The 19,681-nt window shown below is 41.7% G+C and overlaps 1 protein-coding gene across 8 annotated transcripts in view; it reads right to left on the bottom strand.

Annotated features, from left to right (window-relative positions):
* Positions 1–19,681, bottom strand: part of INPP4B (inositol polyphosphate-4-phosphatase type II B) — a 577,521-nt gene that overhangs the window by 275,327 nt on the left and 282,513 nt on the right. For all 8 annotated transcript variants that reach the window (XM_059697959.1, XM_059697964.1, XM_059697966.1 and 5 more), the window contains 2 exons: positions 4,573–4,691; positions 2,371–2,487 (listed from right to left, as the gene is read on the bottom strand). In XM_059697959.1, the coding sequence (XP_059553942.1) occupies positions 2,371–2,487; positions 4,573–4,691 (236 nt within the window). The remainder of the gene's footprint in view (positions 1–2,370; positions 2,488–4,572; positions 4,692–19,681) is intronic.

The raw sequence follows: 19,681 nt of genomic DNA, 5'->3' as shown, positions 1-19,681 counted from the left end.
TGTTCAAGTTTCACAAGTCTTATTTCCCAGCAGGGATTCCAGTTCATCCACTACTCTTATGTGATAATACCTCTGATCAAGGAAGAAAGTCTCTAAAAGACCCTAAAGAATTAGTTTCCAGAAATAGAAGGCAATTCAGAGCATAATTAATGAGTAAGCTAATTATTTATCCCTAAAGCAGTAACATACTGCACACTGTAAATGAGGGAGATTGAAGGAGATAGAAACACCTTTGGTGTTTAATATTTCTAAAGCTGATATTTCTGAAAACTTATCAAGCCCAAGAGTTTAGGGGCAACATTTTCATTCCTGTAGCAGAGCGTTTCTATACCCCTGTCCCTTCCATAGCTTCAATCCTGTCTGTGCCTCCGGTCTGTAGGGAAGGTTGAATCTGATCATGTGCTTGGAAGAACATAAAACCGCATGGTTACTGCTTTGCTTTCCCTCTCATCCTGATCATTTCTCTGCCTATTACTCCTCTGCTCAGTGATATCACCTCCTCCTGCCACCCATGTGAACCATCTCTCTCTCCTTACCAACTTTGTGATTTCCCCCCAGTCCCTTCATTTCTCTGTTCTCTGGCAGAAGGCAAAAATAAAAAAGGGACAGCCATCGATCTGTACATGGCCTTGTGCATAGTCTATCAAACCTGGTCTAGATCAGTCCATTCCTTTTCCACAGGTGGCCTCAAAAGTCAAAAAAAAAAATAGAAAGAAAAAAATAAAATGCCAAAGAAAACATTTTTAATTGCTAGTCTTAACCCTAATTTTGTGTTGCAGAGTACTTTTGTCTTTCCCCTCTTCTTTAAGGAAGTCAGAAATAATATAACGTCACTAAAGAAAAAAAAATACTATAAAAAACAGATTTTAGATAATATTCCTTTATTTGAGTTTTACTATTTATGAGGGATTATGAGGCAGCAGCCAGAACAATAACAGCGATAAAAGCAGCAACTTAAACTTATTAATTAACCTATAACAGTCTTCTAAATAATTGACCTATATGAACCTATTTAACCCTTACAACAACCTCACAAGGTAAATATTATAAATGAACAAACAGAGGCACTGAGAATGAACTCTCCCAGCGTCACAAACCTGGTAAACATAACAGGAGCCAGATAGTCAGCCTTCATAATAGACGTACCAGACCACCACAACGATTTCTATTCCACATACATGCTGTGCATTTAATTGGACATGTTTGCTGCAACTTTACAGAAATGAACTTTTCTGGGACTAACATAGGTAGAAATTGCTTCAGTGTAGAATTTTGTCTCTATTAAATACCCCCACCATCCATCTATGCTATATATTTTATGGTAAAGAATGGAAAGAAAAGAGGAGCAAGACAGAAGTGCCTAAGTGAAGGCAGAGTTTAAAGTTAAGTTTCCCCTGGACCAGGTGCTGTGTGGTTCCCCAGGTCCAGCAGCATCCCTGGACTTCATCCAGAATCCCATGGAACCCACTGACACACCTGCTTTCAAAGTGTCTCCTGGTTTGTGCTTCACTGTTGACCATCAAGACCCCTGCCTTGAAAACAGACTAAAATGTATGCTAAAGGGAGAGACTTAAAGGAAAAGGCTCATATTTTAAATTTCCCCTTATCAATCAATGCCTACCCAATAGCATTCTCTCCAGTGCAGAAATTTTAAGAAAGGCCTCTAGAAATATTGCCTGGGTACTTCACTGTCTACCCAGGAGGTCTGGTTCAAGTGGCTGAAAAGTCAGACCAGGTAGGAAGACTGACGAAATCTAGGACAAAATAATCATTGGGACTTTATATGACTTTCATGGAAAGAGGACAATTAAAGCTTCTGTCTGGTGCTTGCCTTGCTTTCTTTGTTTGCTTTGGTGCCAGGAATAACTTCAGGAACTACAGAGAGAATGTCTCTCTATACATTATGTACAAGAATAAATTGCAAAAGTAGAACACTTTGTCAATCCGTTTTAGAGTAATTACAATATCAAGACAGTTTTAAGCCATTATTTCATTTCTTCCACTAGCATTCTACCCACAGTATTACACCTTCAGCAACTTCTTAAAACAACAACAACAAAATTATAAACCAAGAGATTAAGCCAGCCTTCCTGAAAAAGAGAAAAATCTGTTCTGGAAGCTTTTGCTCTTGCCCAATTGCCAATTTGGTGTTAAGCCAAATGAATTTGGAAAAAAAAATCCTAGCAAACTATAAACATAAAACAAGCATCAACACAATACAAACACCATATTTGAAAAAATGCCAATTACATTAAAAAAGGAAAACCACACACACACACACACACACACACACACACACACACACAAAACTAATAGTTTGGAAAAACACAACTCCCTTTCCCAAAGAAAGAAATCAGTACAAGTACTTACGGTATCATGAGACTTATCCTTGACATCATAGACTGTGAGTTTTATTTTGGTCTCCTCATAGATGGGATACTCAGATGGGAAAGTGACACCCGTCAAAAACAGTGGGTCTCTTGTTCCCTGTAACAGCACAGGCAGACAACTTTCATTTGACAAAGCAGCAACTGCAGTGGGCAGCGTGCAGTGACACAGGAGAATACAGAAAGCGTGTCTGGGCGTTTGTTTTTCTAGGAAATAGTTCTATAAAGATCTGAATTACAAAATAACGCTCAGAGCCAACAATATGGCCCCAGCCCCCAAAGAGCTAATATAGCTGTTGATAGTAAGTGGCCCTGCCTCCTTGTCAGAGCTGCTAATACTTTGAAAACCAATGTTATTTTCATTATATGCAGAACCCTTCTTTGGGGTCAGCTGTTCAGTCCATTTAGAATACATTCAATGGCTATAACCTGTAATTTAGGCATATAAGCTAAGATATTGACTGATCAAATTAAGATGAAGCCATTTTCTCATGAAGAACCATTTGGGAAGCGTATGCTGCCCATCTATTTCCTTTCTGAAATGATTCAATGGAAAGCCATGCCCTGATAATGCCCATTTGTTTTTAGATGTGCTGCTGGGTGTGTTTTCCTCAGACTAGAAAACTAACGACAGGAACTAAATATGATGGATTTGACCTATGAAATCTCTAGCTCAGGATACAGTGCTCAGGATATCTCAGTGTCTCAGAACCTATATTGAGAGAGCTGATATCCAACATTAAATTTTATATCTATATTTAAATATCTATACAAGGTGGGGCGCACATAGGTTCACAGTTGTTAATATGGAAAGTCATACAATAATTAATAAATAATAATACAAAAATAAACTATGTTTTGTGTACTCACAACTGTAAACCTACTTTTCGCCCCACCTTGTATTGCTGAATATTATTGATATGTTTGCTAGAGTTTCTGAAAGCCCAAGCAATTCATTTACTCATTCATTCTTTCTTCTCTTTATTCAGTAAGTACTACTTTTGTTCCTCACTGTGTCAGACACTTTAGAACAGGAAGTGAATAAAACAGCCCCAAGCAACTATAAAATCAAATATAAAAATTTGAAGTATGTCAAAATAAATAATTTCTTTTATATTTTGGCAATATTTTAAAAAGGATGAAGTTGAAGTAATGCTTGACATTTTTTTTCATATAAATGAACCATTTTACAATTGCAGTCCAGTTTTCTTTAAAAGAATAGGTTATATTTTGTTTGTTCAATTACAGTATTCACCACAAATTATACCAGCATATAGGAAGCCAAAGTTTCCACAGGGCAGACTCCGGGCTGTGTGCAAGCCCTGGGTCATTGCCATTAGAGAAAGGAGAGGAGTTCATTCTGAATCATTTATTCCACCAACTGCATCAAGACTGCAGGTCAGCACTGAGCCAGCCGGGCGGGCCTGAGGTCACTTCTTACAGAGAAACTCATTCTAAACAGTCAGGGCTCACTAGTCCAAAAAAGGCAGGCAAAGCTGAAGGAGTTCAAAACGCACTTTTTTAGTCCCAGATATTCAAATAAGTTCTCTCGCATGCACCAACGTTGTGAAATATGTGTGATAAGGACAAAATAATCAAAAGGGAAACACTTCCTCGTTTGAGTCTGATCCAACACAATAACAAGTTTCCTCTCGACACATATTGAATGTTATATTAGTAACAATAAATGTAAATAGGAAGTCTCTCATCTGATGAGTAATATTTGCACCTTTTGCCTGGAAACATTACAGTTTTTAAAAATCATTATGGACCTTTCTTTGAAAAATATTGTCCTTTCAAAAGACAGTCACAAACAGCTGAGAATATAGTTTCCACAGATAGACTGAGGAATACAGGAAAAATGAAAAGGGCAAAAAAAAAAAAATTAACAGGTTTAAAATTTCTCTGAGTACTTTCATTTCATTTAAATTTACATATATAACACTAAAAATAAGATCTTTTATGAAAAATGCAAATTCTTCCCTCATTTGTTTATTCTGGGAAGTTACCAGGGCATGCTGAATGACCTCAAGAATGCTTTCCCAAATGACAGGGGATAGTAACACAGCATAGCTACAGGCCACTGATTTCAGCTGCTTGCTCAAATCCAGAGAGAGACTGAGAGAGGGAGACACACACAGAGAGAGGAATGCAGGCGAGGAATGCAGGCGCACAGCATGCTCACCTCCACAATTTCCGTGCTGGAGTATCTTGTCAGTCCCTGCTCCGAGGGGTGGATTACAGAGATCTGCACCAGGGTATTCAGCTTCCGATCGCGGACAGGAGCCACCAGATCCTTGCAAGCTGGCAGAGGCAGGGTGAAGAGAAAGAAAAGAAACTGACACTAAGTCTCAGGGAAAACTTCTGTCCCGAGTTGGAAGTAAAAACTTAGCTGCGGCACTGAATGAAATCTCCGGGGACTCGGGCTGATTTTACAGAGGAAGTCCCTTGGAAGTACCTTACAGAAATAGGAAGTCACGTGCTGCGGAGCTCAATTGAGAGTTCATTTCCACTGACCACATTTGCAGCTCTTGCAAGTCTCTGCCCTGGGATCCCAGCTCTACTGTGTGACTGCACAGGCAGCTCAGGGACTTGAGTGCCTGTAGTCATTAACACCCGGGCCTTAATTCACGCTCTTAGGCTAAGTAAACGGAGCCAGGCGCTATCCAGGAAACTAGCTGTCTGGTATTGACACTGGCTGTTCAAAGGCTGGAAGGCACACTTGCTCCTTACCTAGCTATTGCCTAGACTAGAGCTAGCTAGCTTCCTAGAGTCCTGCACCAGGACAGAGGCTGGGCGGAGAAGCTAGCCTGACAGCAGCACTAGCCACAAGAGAAAGGCAGAGGAGGGGTTAAAAAAAAAAATAACCCCCAAAACCCCGCCCTCTGTCTGGGATTCCAGCCAAGTCTGGGAGGGAGAAATGTGGAGTAAAGATGGGTTAAATTTCTGCCCAGGGGCCACAAATGTAAGAACTTTCCTTTGAAACACCAGGCTCATATTACAGACTCTCATCGCTATACCATATTTACTGGAATATTTTCTCCTCCTACATATCATTCTTATAATTTGATCAAGAAAAATAAAAAGATTCCTTTGCAGCAAGCCCAACACCTTCTCTTACTGTGTTTCCTGCCTTGGCTTTGAAACAGTAATTTTACTACACACTGTTGCATCTTGAAGTATGATGCCTTTCCTCACCAGAAGGGGTTCAGTTAAGCTCAGGTGATGGCGTGATGCAGGCTGCAGCAGTGATGGGGAAATGGAAAAGCAGTCCTGGTCCTGGGTTCATGGGGGGCGCGGGGGGCGCAAGAGGGGGCCTGCGCTGGGCTCTGTAGCATGCCTACCCCATGCCTCTGACCAGCACAGGAAGAGAAGGAGGGATGGGTGTATTTAAACTACTGGAACAGAGGAACTAAGGCTTAACTCTGAAACTTGAAAGCAAAGGTTATCACCTTTCAATGGCTTACAGATCATCTCATTTTGTAGAAGCAGAATGGGAGTAGCAGGCGCTTTGGAAGAAAACAGGCCTGGTTTTGCTCTAGGCATCCCAGCTAAGCCATGCTGGGCAGATTTCACTTCACTCCTTCCTGCCAGACTTGGAGATCTTTTTACTCCTATACGGTATTCTGTCATCATTTCCCTTATGTAAACCATGCTCTTGGTTAGGGAAGCATGTGTGGAACGAATAATAGCTACAGTTCATTTAACCCTCACTATTTTTGAGGCATTTTGGTATTGATCTCCTTATTCCTCAAAATGGTGCCTTGAATTACTTCAGTTTTGCACATGAAGAACGAGTAGCGTGGAAATATTACATGCTCACGTTTACCTTACCAGGCTCTCATCACTTGCTTACATCATGGACCCTTAGCTTCCTTTCCTTTCCTGACATCCTGCATTCCTCACCCACACAACAGCACTGCTCTTTGGAAGGCCCTTTACCAGGATTCTTTATTGCCCAACCCAAGAGAACTACAGTTTTATAAAGTACTGATGTGAGTTTTTTCAACAATGTCAACATATCGCCGGAAGGGGAAAAAAAAGTTAGATTTAGACTTTACTGTTCTTTGGTGGTTATTTTGATCATTTCCTCCACTTGCCTTATGTGTTTAAGTTATCACTCTCTTTCTTTTCTGCTCACAGCATACATCTCTCAAACTCTCTCTCTCTTCACTTACTGATACCAACATATATCCGTCCTTGGATTTTAAAGCTGGGGTCTATTTGTTTCAAACGCATGCATCTCACACACTTCTTGCTCCTAGCCTTGTCGCTACCTTATGACACTTTTGCTCAAAGTAAGTTACTACTCTGGTAATTTCTTATCAGGCGTGAGTGTGGGCTGTGGTTATTTCCCAGAAGTGAGCAGCTGTTCTCCATGTTATCAGAGAAGCTCTCAGACTCACTCCTAATAAAAACAGAGAAAAGCTCCACCCAACTGAAAGTTCTGTCCTAACAAATTTGCAGATTCCCCCCAATACTGATGAAGCAAAAGCAATAATGGCACTTTGTGTGTCTTTATATTCTATACCTAAAAACAAGTATAGAAAACAACAACTCAAGTCATATCTTGGGGTACACATATCTCTTTTCTTCTCAACAGCCCAAAGAATTTATTGTTCCCTAATGCATATGCAGCAAGATGTCATGCAAGGACCCTCAGATGGGTCAGAATTCCTGAGCTGTATCCCAGATTCCCTGTTTCCTAGTTATGTGCCACTAAGTCCCAAACTCTTAGACACTCAATTTCCTCAAATGTCTATCTATTTCTCAGGGTGGAGAAGAGAAAGAAATTATGCCCTTCTTATGAATGGATTTTCTTTTCCATGCAAAATAAAGTCCACTAATATCATTATACTAATACTTATTAGCATTAATACCAACATTTACCAATATTTATTGTTGTGTTATACTGCAAAATAGTTTTTTATTGACTCATTCATATTCAGACAGCCCCATAAAAGCTATCACCAGACCCAATATTTCTTTGTAAATATCAAACCCATTACATGAGTCATTACATTTCATAAAGTGAAACCCACACCCACCATGGATCTATTAGTGCACATATACTGAAACTATATGTATTGAGAGTGAGGGGTGATAAATGCTGAGTGACTGCATTGCTTCATGAAGAGATAACTCACTGGGGCACAGTAAAGTCTCACCTGCACAGGAATTACTCAGTAGCCAATAAGAAGCCTGAAAAATCTATTTCAGAAATCAAACAATGTTCTATTGGTCTGCCAGCCATACTTACCACCCAAATTCCATTACCCAACCAAAATTCCACTCTCAGAGTGACCCGCATAAATGGCCTGCTTCTGCTGTTTTGTTTTGTTTATTTAAGTATTCTTGAATCAAATGGGTAGTGACGAATCAATGCAATCGATTGTTCATCAGTACATTTTTACTTTTCTTTAGGCCTTTTTACTGGCTTTGTTTTGGACTAAGCTATTTAAAAGTATTCTCAGAGCCCAGACGAGTGAAAATACACAAGATGTTCACAGGTTGGGATTCCAATGTGCTTGTGTCCACTGAATTGACTTTTTAAAAAAAATTTTTTTACTGAAAAGGGAAAAAATAACAATATAGAAGTAATGAGTAATTTTTAAGTATAATTTGAAACATTTCTTTAGGAAAAATAAAAAAGCTACAAGAGATTATTTTTCCTATTAACTGCTATAATTACTAGCAATGTGAGGGTCCACTTTCTATTTATGAGATTATGCGATACCTATAGGGGTCTCTAGCTCAGACCTGTACAGGAGCCAGGAGGCTCCCACTCTCCTAGAAGGGAATTCTCAGTAGATGTGCAACGATAAAAAAAATGGAGCTTCAATATCTCAGGGAAGGGCCAAGCATTCAGCCAAGTGGAAAGTGGAAAGCGTAGGCTGCGACAGAAGAGGGGACCGCTATCTACTCAAAGTCACTGCCTGAAGGAATGAAAGGCCACTGTGGCTTGATTTCAGTATTTGTCCAAAGCTTGAAATCTCAGTCACTGTAAGAGCTAAAACTCTCAGAGCCACACAAAATACATCTGTGATTAAATTTGGTCAAAGAACCATGAGTTGCCAACCTCTGTTCTGGGTGCTTAAAGCTACTCCCTGAATTCTTAGGAATAGAGTATGGATCATCTTTTGCCCAGTAGTACAAATATTTGAGAGTCCAGAAGTTAAAGGGCAGGGTCTTCCAGGTTCATATAGAGTTACTATTCTGTCTACATAAAAATACTGTTTTTATAAATGAGCAGTTTGTTTCATTCAGCCATCATTTCTAAATCATGCCAAGAGCTCAGTCCCAGCAATAATAAATTTGAAGTGGAGCACATGTTCTTTCAGGTGCCTTGGAACACAGCAGCACTGGCCAAATCCTAGGAGTTCTAAGACCTGCTGGGTGTGGAATGCACAAATCAGCAGAGGTACCTGCCACATGCTTGCACAACAGCAGTGCTGTGACCCACCAGGCCAGCGTGAGTTCCCTTCAGCACCAAGCAACTGTCTCTTTCCCCTTAAGAACTCTGTCTTCGGTGAAGTCAGCTCATTTTTCTTGCCTCACGCCATTTCATCTCTCTTCTTTCCATTCAGTGTTAGTGGCATCTAACAAAGTTTCTCCAGAACAAAGCAATGGTCACAAGCAGAGGAGATGAGGGAGCAGCACTCTAGTGAGAGTCTCCACATCTCAATAATTCTGTTCTTCAATTATCCAAAGGAAAGTTAGGCTTAGAGGAGAAACCACACAGTATGACAAATATAAAATAAAGGATTATTTTCTACTTGAGATAATATTGTATTTGAGAGCTGGATTTAGCTTAAATAGCTATATACCTTTGGATAAATGACTCTATTTGAGCCTCTGTATTCTTATCGATTAAATGAAGTTTTTTAAAAAGCAACAAATTTCATAGATTTGTTATAAATATTATATGAAGTCAAGTATGTAGAATGTAGGTACATAATAGGCACTCTAAATTAATATGATTATAGTTGTACATTGACACAAAATGGATTTTATTACCCAATAAAATTAATTTGTTTAAAGAGAAAGGAGGGAAGAGGGAGAGAGAAACATCGATGATTGGCTGTCTCCTGCATGCCCCCGCAACCCTGGAAACTTCCCTGACCAGGAATTGAACCAGTGAACTCTTAGTGCATGGGAAGATGCTTGACCAACTGAGGTGCACTGGCCAGGGCTCTATCCAATATTCTTATAAAAATTATGTGCTCAAGGTATTCCAGGTTGGTCTGGATTTTGTGTTACTTACTTTTTTTCAATAAAAGCATTTTATTACTATTGTGTGTGTGTGTATGTATATATATATATATATATACATGTATATATGTATATATGTATATACATATATACGTATATATACAAATATATGCGTGTGTGTGTGTGTGTGTGTATATATATATATATATATATATATATATATATCCTATATAATAAAAGCCCAGCTACCGAAATGGCAGAATGACCAGAACTACCAGAGACCAGAATGACTGCAGCCCCTTGCCCAGGCCGGCCCCACCCCCCGGTGGGGACCCCCACCCTGATCCAGGGCCCCCATCAGGTAGGCCGGCCGGCCCCCACTGGTGCACTTATAATATGAGCCTCTATCCTATATAATAAAAGGGTAATATGCAAATTAACCCTAATGGCGGAACAACCAGAACAACCACTTGACCAGTCGCTATGAGATGCACTGACCATCCCTTGGTCCTTTTCCCTGGCCAGCAGGCTCTGATTGCCCAATGGCGAATGGAGAACCAGGGCTGGGTGGTAGGGGGCATGGGTGGTGCCAGCCAAGGCCCCGCCCCACCAGTCACCCCACATAGAGGGCAACCAGCAGCAGAGTCAGGACTGGTGAGCAGGCAGAAATGGCTGACCTCTCAGTCCCTTCCCCTGGCCATCAGGCTCCGATTGCCCGATGGCAAACAAGGACCCAGGATGGGTGGCAGCAGGAAGATGGCCCTGATCACAGGCCAGGCCTAGGGACCACACCCATTCACCCCATTCACGAATTTCGTGTGCCAGATCTCTAGTATATCTCTATCATAAAAACCCTGGGGTCATAACACCATCACAGCAGAATGACCAAAGACTCATCGCCAGAAGGCTTCATGCACAGTGACATGTGCATGGGTGGGCGGGGACTTGACTCTGGGTCCCATATCCTGCCCCCATGGTGGGAGTTAGTCTGGGTCCCGCCGGCGCAGTGGGTCTGGGTCTCCCGCATATTGCACATTGGTTCTCTACAGTGTGAGTGAGTGAGTGTGTGTGTGTGTGCATATGACATTTTTGTACCTTCTTGTTTTCATATAATTAAGTAAGGGAATAGAAAAACCCTTTTTTGGATTATTTGTTGAATTCAGCAATCATAGGTATCATGAATATACCACCTTCTGTGCAACCAGATGGGCACACTCACACTGGTTAATTTCCCTTCTGACTAGGCACTTCCAAAGGAGAAGCCACGAATAGCACAAAGCTTTGTTTTTTGTCTGCCTCAGATGTGCTACATGTAAATGGTCAGCTTCCCCTCTAAGCACAGGTTTAGCTAGGAAGTAAGTTACTTGACTCTGTGGATAATAGTTTACAGGGAGGTATTATCTTAAAACTAAAGTATCCCTGCCGAAACCGGTTTGGCTCAGTGGATAGAGCGTTGGCCTGCGGACTGAAGGGTCCCAGGTTCGATTCCGGTCAAGGGCATGTACCTGGGTTGCGGGCACATCCCCAGTAGGAGATGTGCAGGAGGCAGCTAATCAATGTTTCTCTCTCATCGATGTTTCTAACTCTCTATCTCTCTCCCTTTCTCTCTGTAAAAAATCAATAAAATATATTTAAAACAAAACAAAACAAAACAAAAAAAACTAAAGTATCCCAAGGAATCATGGAAAGACTTGCTCCTCTGCTCTATATACTCCCTTCATCAAAGAGGAAGACTATTCAGAGGGGGACCATCCAGATTACGACTCCTCAGATCCATAAGGGACACACTCAAGGCGCAGACTCAGTGAGCACCAAAGCCCCACTGAAGCAAGTCTTGCCCCAGAAGGGTGTCTTCAGCACAGAAGTTCTCCCACTGCAGACACAGCTGATTCTCACTGCCAATTGGCCTGGAGGTCAATTCCTCCCAGTGATCCTACAACAATCAAGGCATAACTACAACAAGACTGTGCACAAAGCCCACAAGGGGGTACACCAAGTGTGTCCACCTCAGGTAACTGGGGAGGCTGAGCCACTGGACCCTACAGGACACCTAGCACACAAAACCACTCTACCAACACAGGGAAGCATAAAAAATGCGGAGACAAAGAAACAGGTCACAAATGACAGAAATGGAGGAAAGCAAACGACTGGATGTAGAGTTCAAAACCACGGTTTTAAGGTTTTTCAAGAATTTTATGGAAACCGCCGATAAATTTAGTGAGACCCTGGAGGATATGAAAAAAGACCAACTAGAAATTAAGCATACACTGACTGAAATAAAGAATAATATACAGAGATCCAACAGAAGACAAGAGGATCCCAAGAATCAATTCAAAGACTTGAAATACGAAGAAACAAAAAATACCCAACTGAATAAGAAAAAAGAAAAAAGATTCCAATAATATGAAGATAGTGTAAGGAGCCTCTGGGACAACTTCAAGGGTACCAACATCAGAATTATAGGGGTACCAGAAGAAGAGAGAGGGCAAGATATTGAAAACCTATTTGAAGAAATAATGACAGAAAACTTCCCCTACCTGGTCAAAGAAATAGACTTACAAGTCCAGGAAGCGCAGAGAACCCCAAACAAAAGGAACTCAAAGAGGACCACACCAAGACACATCATAATTAAAATGCCAAGAGCAAAAGACAAAGAGAGAACCTTAAAAGCAGCAAGAGAAAGACAGTCAGTTACCTACAAGGGAGTACCCATATGACTGTCAGCTGATTTCTCAACAGAAACCATGCAAGCCAGAAGAGAGTGGCAAGAAATATTCAAAGTGATGAATGCCAAGAACCTACAACCACGATTAGTTTATCCAGCAAAGCTATCATTCAGAATAGAAGGTCAGATAAAGAGCTTCACAGATAAGAAAAAGCTAAAGGAGTTCATCACCACCAAACCAGCATTATATGAAACTAGGGGCCCGGTGCACGAAATTCGTGCACTGGGTGTGTGTGTGTGGGGGGGGTGTCCCTCAGCCCAGCCTGCCCCCTCTCACATACTGGGAACCCTCAGGCGTTGACCCCCATCACCCACCAATCGCAGGATCGGCCCCTTGCCCAGGCCTGACGCCTCTAACAGAGGCGTCAGGCCTGGGCAGGGGACCCTCATTTCCCCCCATCACTGGTTCTTCCCCCAGCCCAGGCCTGATGCCTCTGGCCCAGGCATCAGGCCTGGGCAGGGGACCCCCAGACCCCTCCGATTGCTGGCTCTGCCCCTTGCCCAGGCCTGATGCCTCAGCCAGAGGCGTAGACCCCCATCACCCTCTGATCACCTGATCGGCCCCGTGCCCAGGCCTGAGGCCTCCGCCAGAGGTGTCAGGCTTGGACAGGGGACCCCCATCTCCCCCCGATCACTGGCTCTGGCCCCCGCCCAGGCCTGAGGCCTCTGGCCCAGGAATCATGTCTGGGCAGGGGACCCCCATCTTCCTCTGATCGCTTGCTCCACCCCCCGCCCAAGCCTGACGCCTCTGACCCAGGCTTCAGGCCTGGGCAAGGGGACCATCATATCCCCCCAATCCCCGGCTCCGCCCCCCGCCCAGGCCTGATGCCTCGGCCAGAGGAGTTGACCCTCATCACCCTCTGATCACCAATCACCGGATCGGCCCCTTGACCACGCCTGAGGCCTCCGGCAGAGGTGTCAGGCCTGAGCAGGGGACCCCCAGCTCCCCGCGGTTGCAGGCTCCACCCCTGCCCAGGCCTAACGCCTCTGGCTGAGGCGTCCAGCCCGGGCAGCGGGGACCTGCAGCTGCAGCGGCCCCGCGATCGTGGGCTCCGCTTTAGGCCCAGGCAAGGGAACCCTAGCTCCCGGGACTGCCAGGTTCGACTGTGTCCAGCTCCCATCGCTGGCTCCACCCCTACTTCCTGCTATCACTGGCCAGGGCGGCAAAGGCGCCTGATTCTCTGATCATGGCTGGGGGGCAGGGCAAAGGTGGCCCCAGGGCCGCCTTTGCCCTGCCCCCGAGCTCTTAGCTCCCCCCTGGGTTTCCGATCACTGTCAGTGGCAGGGGGCTTCTTCCTGCTTTCCCTTTCGCCTCCCTGCATTGTGCCTACATATGCAAATTAACCGCCATCTTGTTGGCAGTTAACTGCCAATCTTAGTTGGCAGCTAACTGCCAATCTTAGTTGACAGTTAACTGCCAATCTTAGTTGGCAGTTAATTGCCAATCATAGTTGGCAGTTAATTTGCATATAGCCCTGATTAGCCAATGAAAAGGGTATCGTCGTACGCCAATTACCATTTTTCTCTTTTATTAGATAGGATGCTGAAAGGTCTTCTTTAAGAAGAGGAAGAAGAAAAAGGAACTCTTACCATTTGCCACTGATGGATGGAACTGGAGAGCGGATAAATACCACATGATCTCACTCATTTGTGGAATATAATGAACAACATAAACTGATGAACAAGGACTGATCCAGAGACGGAGAGGCATTGATTGGACTGTCGGGCCTTGGATGGAAGGTTGGGCAGGGTGGGGGTAAGGGGGAAAGATCAACCAAAGGACTTACATGCAAGCATATAGGCCTAACCAATGGACACGGACAACGGGGGTGGGGGGGGGGGTGAGGGCCTGAGTGGGGGGGGGGTAGAGGGTAACATGGGGATAAGGACACATATGTAATATCTTAATCAATAAAAAATATATTTAAAAAAAGAGGAAGACTATTAATTCTAATAAAGCTTCTTTTTCTTATAATTAAAAAGAAATGTTACAGGTTGATCCCAATATAGCGTAATGAAAGCACACCTTTTATGCCCTTTAAAGACTATTCATGGGGAAAAAGAAAGACATGAATCCATGTCCCTCAAGGGCAATGAAGACCAAGGTACAGAGGACGGAAGACATACTGAATAGAAAAGCAGCCTGATACAAACAGGGCTTGAGGGAAACAGACATCTGGTTTTCAGGCTCCCTCAACTTGGCAGTCTTCTCCTCCCACCACCAAGAGAAGCAGCCACTTCCCTAAGTCTATGGTGTGGGTAAGCCCCTTGCAGCCTAGAAAACAGTTTTTTCTTTACTTTTCAAATTCTTAACATTTAGTCAGGTTGCTAAAAAAAATGTTACATATATATCCTGTTCCTTGTGCTTCAGAAAATTAGATGCCACTGATCAATTGATGCACCAATTTGGGTTATATTTCCAATCCAATAAATTACTGGACTTCATTATATGGTTTCTCAGTTACCATTGTATACCACTGATTCCATCTAGATTAAATCAATTTTACACCATACATTAAAAGATATATGTAGCCCTTAAAAAGCCTGATAGCCCTTCTCTCAACTTACTTTGCCATTATAAAATGTCTTCCTTTTAAAACATTTCTTCTGCCTTTCTGGGTTTTTTGCTCTTCCATTTTCTCAGGAATTTTAATCTTCTGAAGACTAGGATCTCAACCTTGACAATTCAGATCCCCTGAGTGGATTCAATCCCAGGGCACTGCAATGTCTGATAATTCATTTGTGTGTAGTAAAACGACTGAATACACAGTGTCCCTGCCTCATACTAACATCCACACAATGAGAATTTCATGAGTAGTTAGGAACACTATTCCCTCTTGAATATTTTCTTAAGGCTATTTCTTAGAGATATGTGGCTGTAGAGCAGGCTTAGCTAACTTACAGCCATTCATATATATCCTTCTATTTCATTCTGTATTCTCTGCAGAATCTGTACATCTCTAATTGATTGAGCTGAGTGTGATATTTTGCCCTCCCTGTTCATTTTAGCTTAATTTCAACTGATCAAGCCTATTTTCTACAATTTTTCTGATTTGGTATTATTTCTTCGTGTTCTCTGCTATTTCAAACATCCTGTCTTACATATTTTTCTCATCAGTATGAAAGGTGAGGTTATCAAAGTCATCACTTGCATATTCATAAGACTTGACTGCTGAGGTCAGGAATACATCTTTCTTAACAAACCACAACTTCTTCCTTCAGTTAAGTAACCATTTTTTAAGCCTTTATAGAAATTAACAAAAATGTGTTATTTTTCTCCTTAACTGTTGTGTGGGAGATTTTAATTAAGACACACTTCCCTAAATAATTTGTGAACACTGCATAGCTGCCAACATAAGCAATAGTTTTTGAAAAAAAGAAAAAAAATGTATAAAAGTTGTGTGGAAGAAATAACTTAAAATTTGGAATTTTTTTGTTTTTAACATATTTTATTGATTTTTACAGAGAGGAAGGGAGAGGGATAGAGAGTTAGAAACATCGAACAGCTGGCTCCTGCACACCCCTTACCGGGGATTGAGCCTGCAACCAAGGTACATGCCCTTGCCAGGCATTGTCCCCAGGACCCTTCACTCTGCAGACTGATGCTCTATGCACTCTATCCACTGAGCCAAACCAGTTAGGGCTTTTTTTTTTTTCACTGAATTCAAAATGTTAATATTCCAACTTCAAAATTAGGGTAAAATAAATTTACTCACATAACTTGAACAAACACCATTAATTTTAGGTTTCCAGGAAGTCAGGGGATGAAAAGTAATTCAGTATTTAATGTTCAAATATAAGAAATCAACCCAAGGAATCAATGCACACATATACAAACTCACACATACACACACACACACACACACACACAGCACACGCAGACTAAACAAACAAAAATAAAGCCATCCTGATGAAAGAATTCCTTACACATATTAAAATAATGCTAGATTTTTTTTTGCTTCTATATGACCACAATAAAATGCTAATTATCATACAACTTTTTTTCTTAATTTTTAAGAGAACTCTGCTATAAAGAAAAGGTAAAGTTTTCTCCTATGCAAGTTATTTTATTTTTTTTTAGATTTTATTTTAAAGAGAGAGAGAGTCAGAGAGAGAGGGCAAAACATCACTGTCAGAGAGACACATCAATTCCCCCGACACACTCCATCCGGAACCGAACCTGCAATTTAGGCATGTGCTCTGACTGGGAATGGAACCCAACCTGAGACCCTCTGATGCACAGGACAACACTCAACCTACTGAGCCACACTGGCCAGGGCAATATCATACAAATGTTAAGGTTTCTCTCATTTAAGGTTATACATGAAGCTTGCAAAGAATATGGGGGTGTGGAGCAGGAAGCACAATTTACCGCACACTTCCTATGTCCCACGTGGCATTAGGCTTACACTTTGCCTGTGTTAGCTCATGTCCAGAACAAAAATGTGCCTGTTGCTGCCTCGTGGTTCCATTAGTTCCATATACATATTTTTAACTAAACAGTCAGTCACATTTGTAGATCACAACATATGGCTAAAGATGAAGACTATTATTTATGTGTTTATTTATTTTTTACCAATAGTTCAGTATTCAGCAGCCTGCATTAATATTTTGTCAGTAACATCATTCTATCCCATCTGGTCCCATGCATGGTCAGTGGTGATTTCACTATGTAACAAGAATTTTAAGACTTCCAATACTCTGATAATAGAATTCAAGTAAAACTTGAGGAAAGGATGAGAATAATGCCATAGAGAGAAACCAGAGGACAGAGTTATTGAGGAATATCGGTAATAATTTGCAAGAAGGAATTGAAGAGATTTTGTTACAGAAATACTGCTTTCAAATTCTTGCTACATTGAGATTTGAGCACCACTGCTCCTAAATTTCATTTCAATGGATTCACTTGTAAATTAAACTGATCTCTTTGACGTAGACAGCTGGATTTAAGAAAAGAGAAACAGGACCTGAAATAAAATGTGCTACTTTGCCCCCGACCCCATAACAAGACAATATGAAAATATGCCACCATATTTTATATGGATCTGTGTGTGTTAAAAGAAAACATGTTGGCCTTTTACATAAAGTGGCTGAGAAGATAACACTCACTTCTATAGTTGAGACATTATACATACTAAAGTAAACTACCTCCTTAGTATCGTTTGCCAGTTTTTGCATCATTAAAGAATCTAGAGGGAGAGAAAAAAAGGAACCTGGGCCTGGAATAGTGGTGCTCTGGGGAATTGCTCTTTTCAGGAGCAATAAAGATGCCAGCTGTACAGAAGGCTGCATATTTGCATGTGAAAAGAACAAATTTGGTCTAAATCACTATTGTCAGTACCAAAGATTCCCTTCTCCAGCTTGTCCAGGCTCCCTCAGCTTCTCTCATGTCAAGCCTCAGAAATTTCTATTTTGTCTTATTTTCATGAGTGTTACCTAGGTAGCTGAGACTCCATCCTCAAGAAATTGAATTCAAAACAAGTCTATGCTTGCGTGTCTTCTGGTTCTGATATCCCATGCTAAATGCGGTAAACCTCACAGTGGTCTGGCATCATCGCCTAGCGCTGTGTACAGACTTGGCTCTTTGTGTGTGTGCTCCAAATCCACGCTCCACTTCAGAAACAAGTGCTTGCAGCTTTCTGCTGTTCTTTTCAACAGGAACATATGTGCTGCTTAAGAAAGAATGAAAATGTTATTCCAAGAGTGGAAGCTGGTCCCTCTGAATACTAAAAGAAATAGCTAGTGAGTCCATAAATGGAAATCTGTAGTGTCTGAAGTAGGATTGCAGAAGAGGAAGAAACACAGGAAACAACCTTAAGCCTTTTATCTGCTCAAAGGTCAAGAGGACAACATTTTTTTCAGAACTACCAGTTCAACGTGAGAGATAATAGGATTCCCATTCAGGATTCCTGTTCAGGACAAGCACAGAGCCCATCAGTGGATCCAGCAGGGCGCATGGGTGAGTGGGAAGTGGCTGCTTCCCAGATGTACTTCCAAACCTAAAGATGAGGCCAGTGCAGTGGGTGGAGACAATTAGTTACAGGAGGGGCAGCAGGAAAGTCAGGACCCAAGTCGCCAAAGGTAGATGGCTAAGAGATGTGTGCTCAAAGTTGTTGAACTCCAACTGAGGACACAAAATGATGTCCAGAAAGTGTTTGGGAGTTTGAGAAAGAATAAAGGAAATAGGATCCTGGAATATTGCCTTCAGGAGTTGATTCTCTAATAAAGGAAGCTAAGGTCCATCTGTCTGGGCAGGAAGTAGTAAGCAATTCAGAAAGCAGTTATTTAATCTGGATGACTTCATGAATAACACACAGACTCATGGTCTGCGTTCCACCCAATCCTGACTAAAGCAATTTTTAGACATGCTTTCCCAAACTAAAATGTTTTAGATGAATTTCATGTGTGTGTGTGTGTATGTGTATGTGTGTGTGTGTGTGTGTGTGCGTGTGTATACATTGCACATAGGAGCTTAAATGTTAGAAGGTGGTTCTTAAATTAAGGTAATTTTTTAAATTTCATTATTTTTCCTCCTATAAATGTATTGTGCTTAGTAATTATAGGTGGAATTATTAAATGTTTCTATGAAATTGCTGTCCCTCTAATGCCAAATATTTTACAAGTCAATTGGAAGTATTAAATCAAAGCCATACATAGAAAGAGTAGGAAATAAGGGGGGAAGGGAAGAATAGGAGAATGGATGGTTCTGAGAGGATAATTAGCTTCTCGTTTTATTGTCTCCCTTTGGGGGCAGACAAATTTTGAAGAGCCCAAAAAAGATAACTCCTGTTTTTCTTGAGTCTTTTGAGTCAATCATGTATGTGACTTTCCTGTAGAAAAGAGAAAATTTCTATATTCATGTCCAACATAGGGCTTTAGGACAGTCATTTCTTCCATCATAAGATTGTTGACTCACAGGAAATGAAATAAGGTCGGTACAGATAAGCTAAGGCTAGATATGACTAGTGATCTAGGAGACCTGAGACAAGAAGGGGAAGACCAGTGAGTCTGAAGGTGAGAAGACAAATGTGGTTAGCTGGAGGGCACAAAGGGTCTAATAGAGCAACAGCTACGAGTTTAACACTCTGTCAAAACAGTGTAGATCAGATAACTTGAAAGTGAGAGAAAGTGGTTCTATGAGAATCAGAGTTTGAAGGGAACAAAGAGCATGTCTCAGAATATTCAGGATCTCCAAGGAGAGCAGTTCAAAACTAAAGCTCACCAGAGCATCTGCTGGGTGAATGAAAAATGCTTCAGAGCCCTGGCTCTACAGGAAGTTCCAGATAGAAGGAGAAGTAGACTATACTACCCAAATTACATGAAAGAACCATCTTCTCAGCTCTTTCAGGACATGTGG

The sequence above is a fragment of the Myotis daubentonii genome, chromosome 5 (genome assembly GCF_963259705.1).
Source record: "Myotis daubentonii chromosome 5, mMyoDau2.1, whole genome shotgun sequence".
NCBI classification, from domain to species: domain Eukaryota; kingdom Metazoa; phylum Chordata; class Mammalia; order Chiroptera; family Vespertilionidae; genus Myotis; species Myotis daubentonii.
Note: the sequence above shows the minus strand (reverse complement) of the source record. Positions and strands in the feature narration are given on the sequence as shown.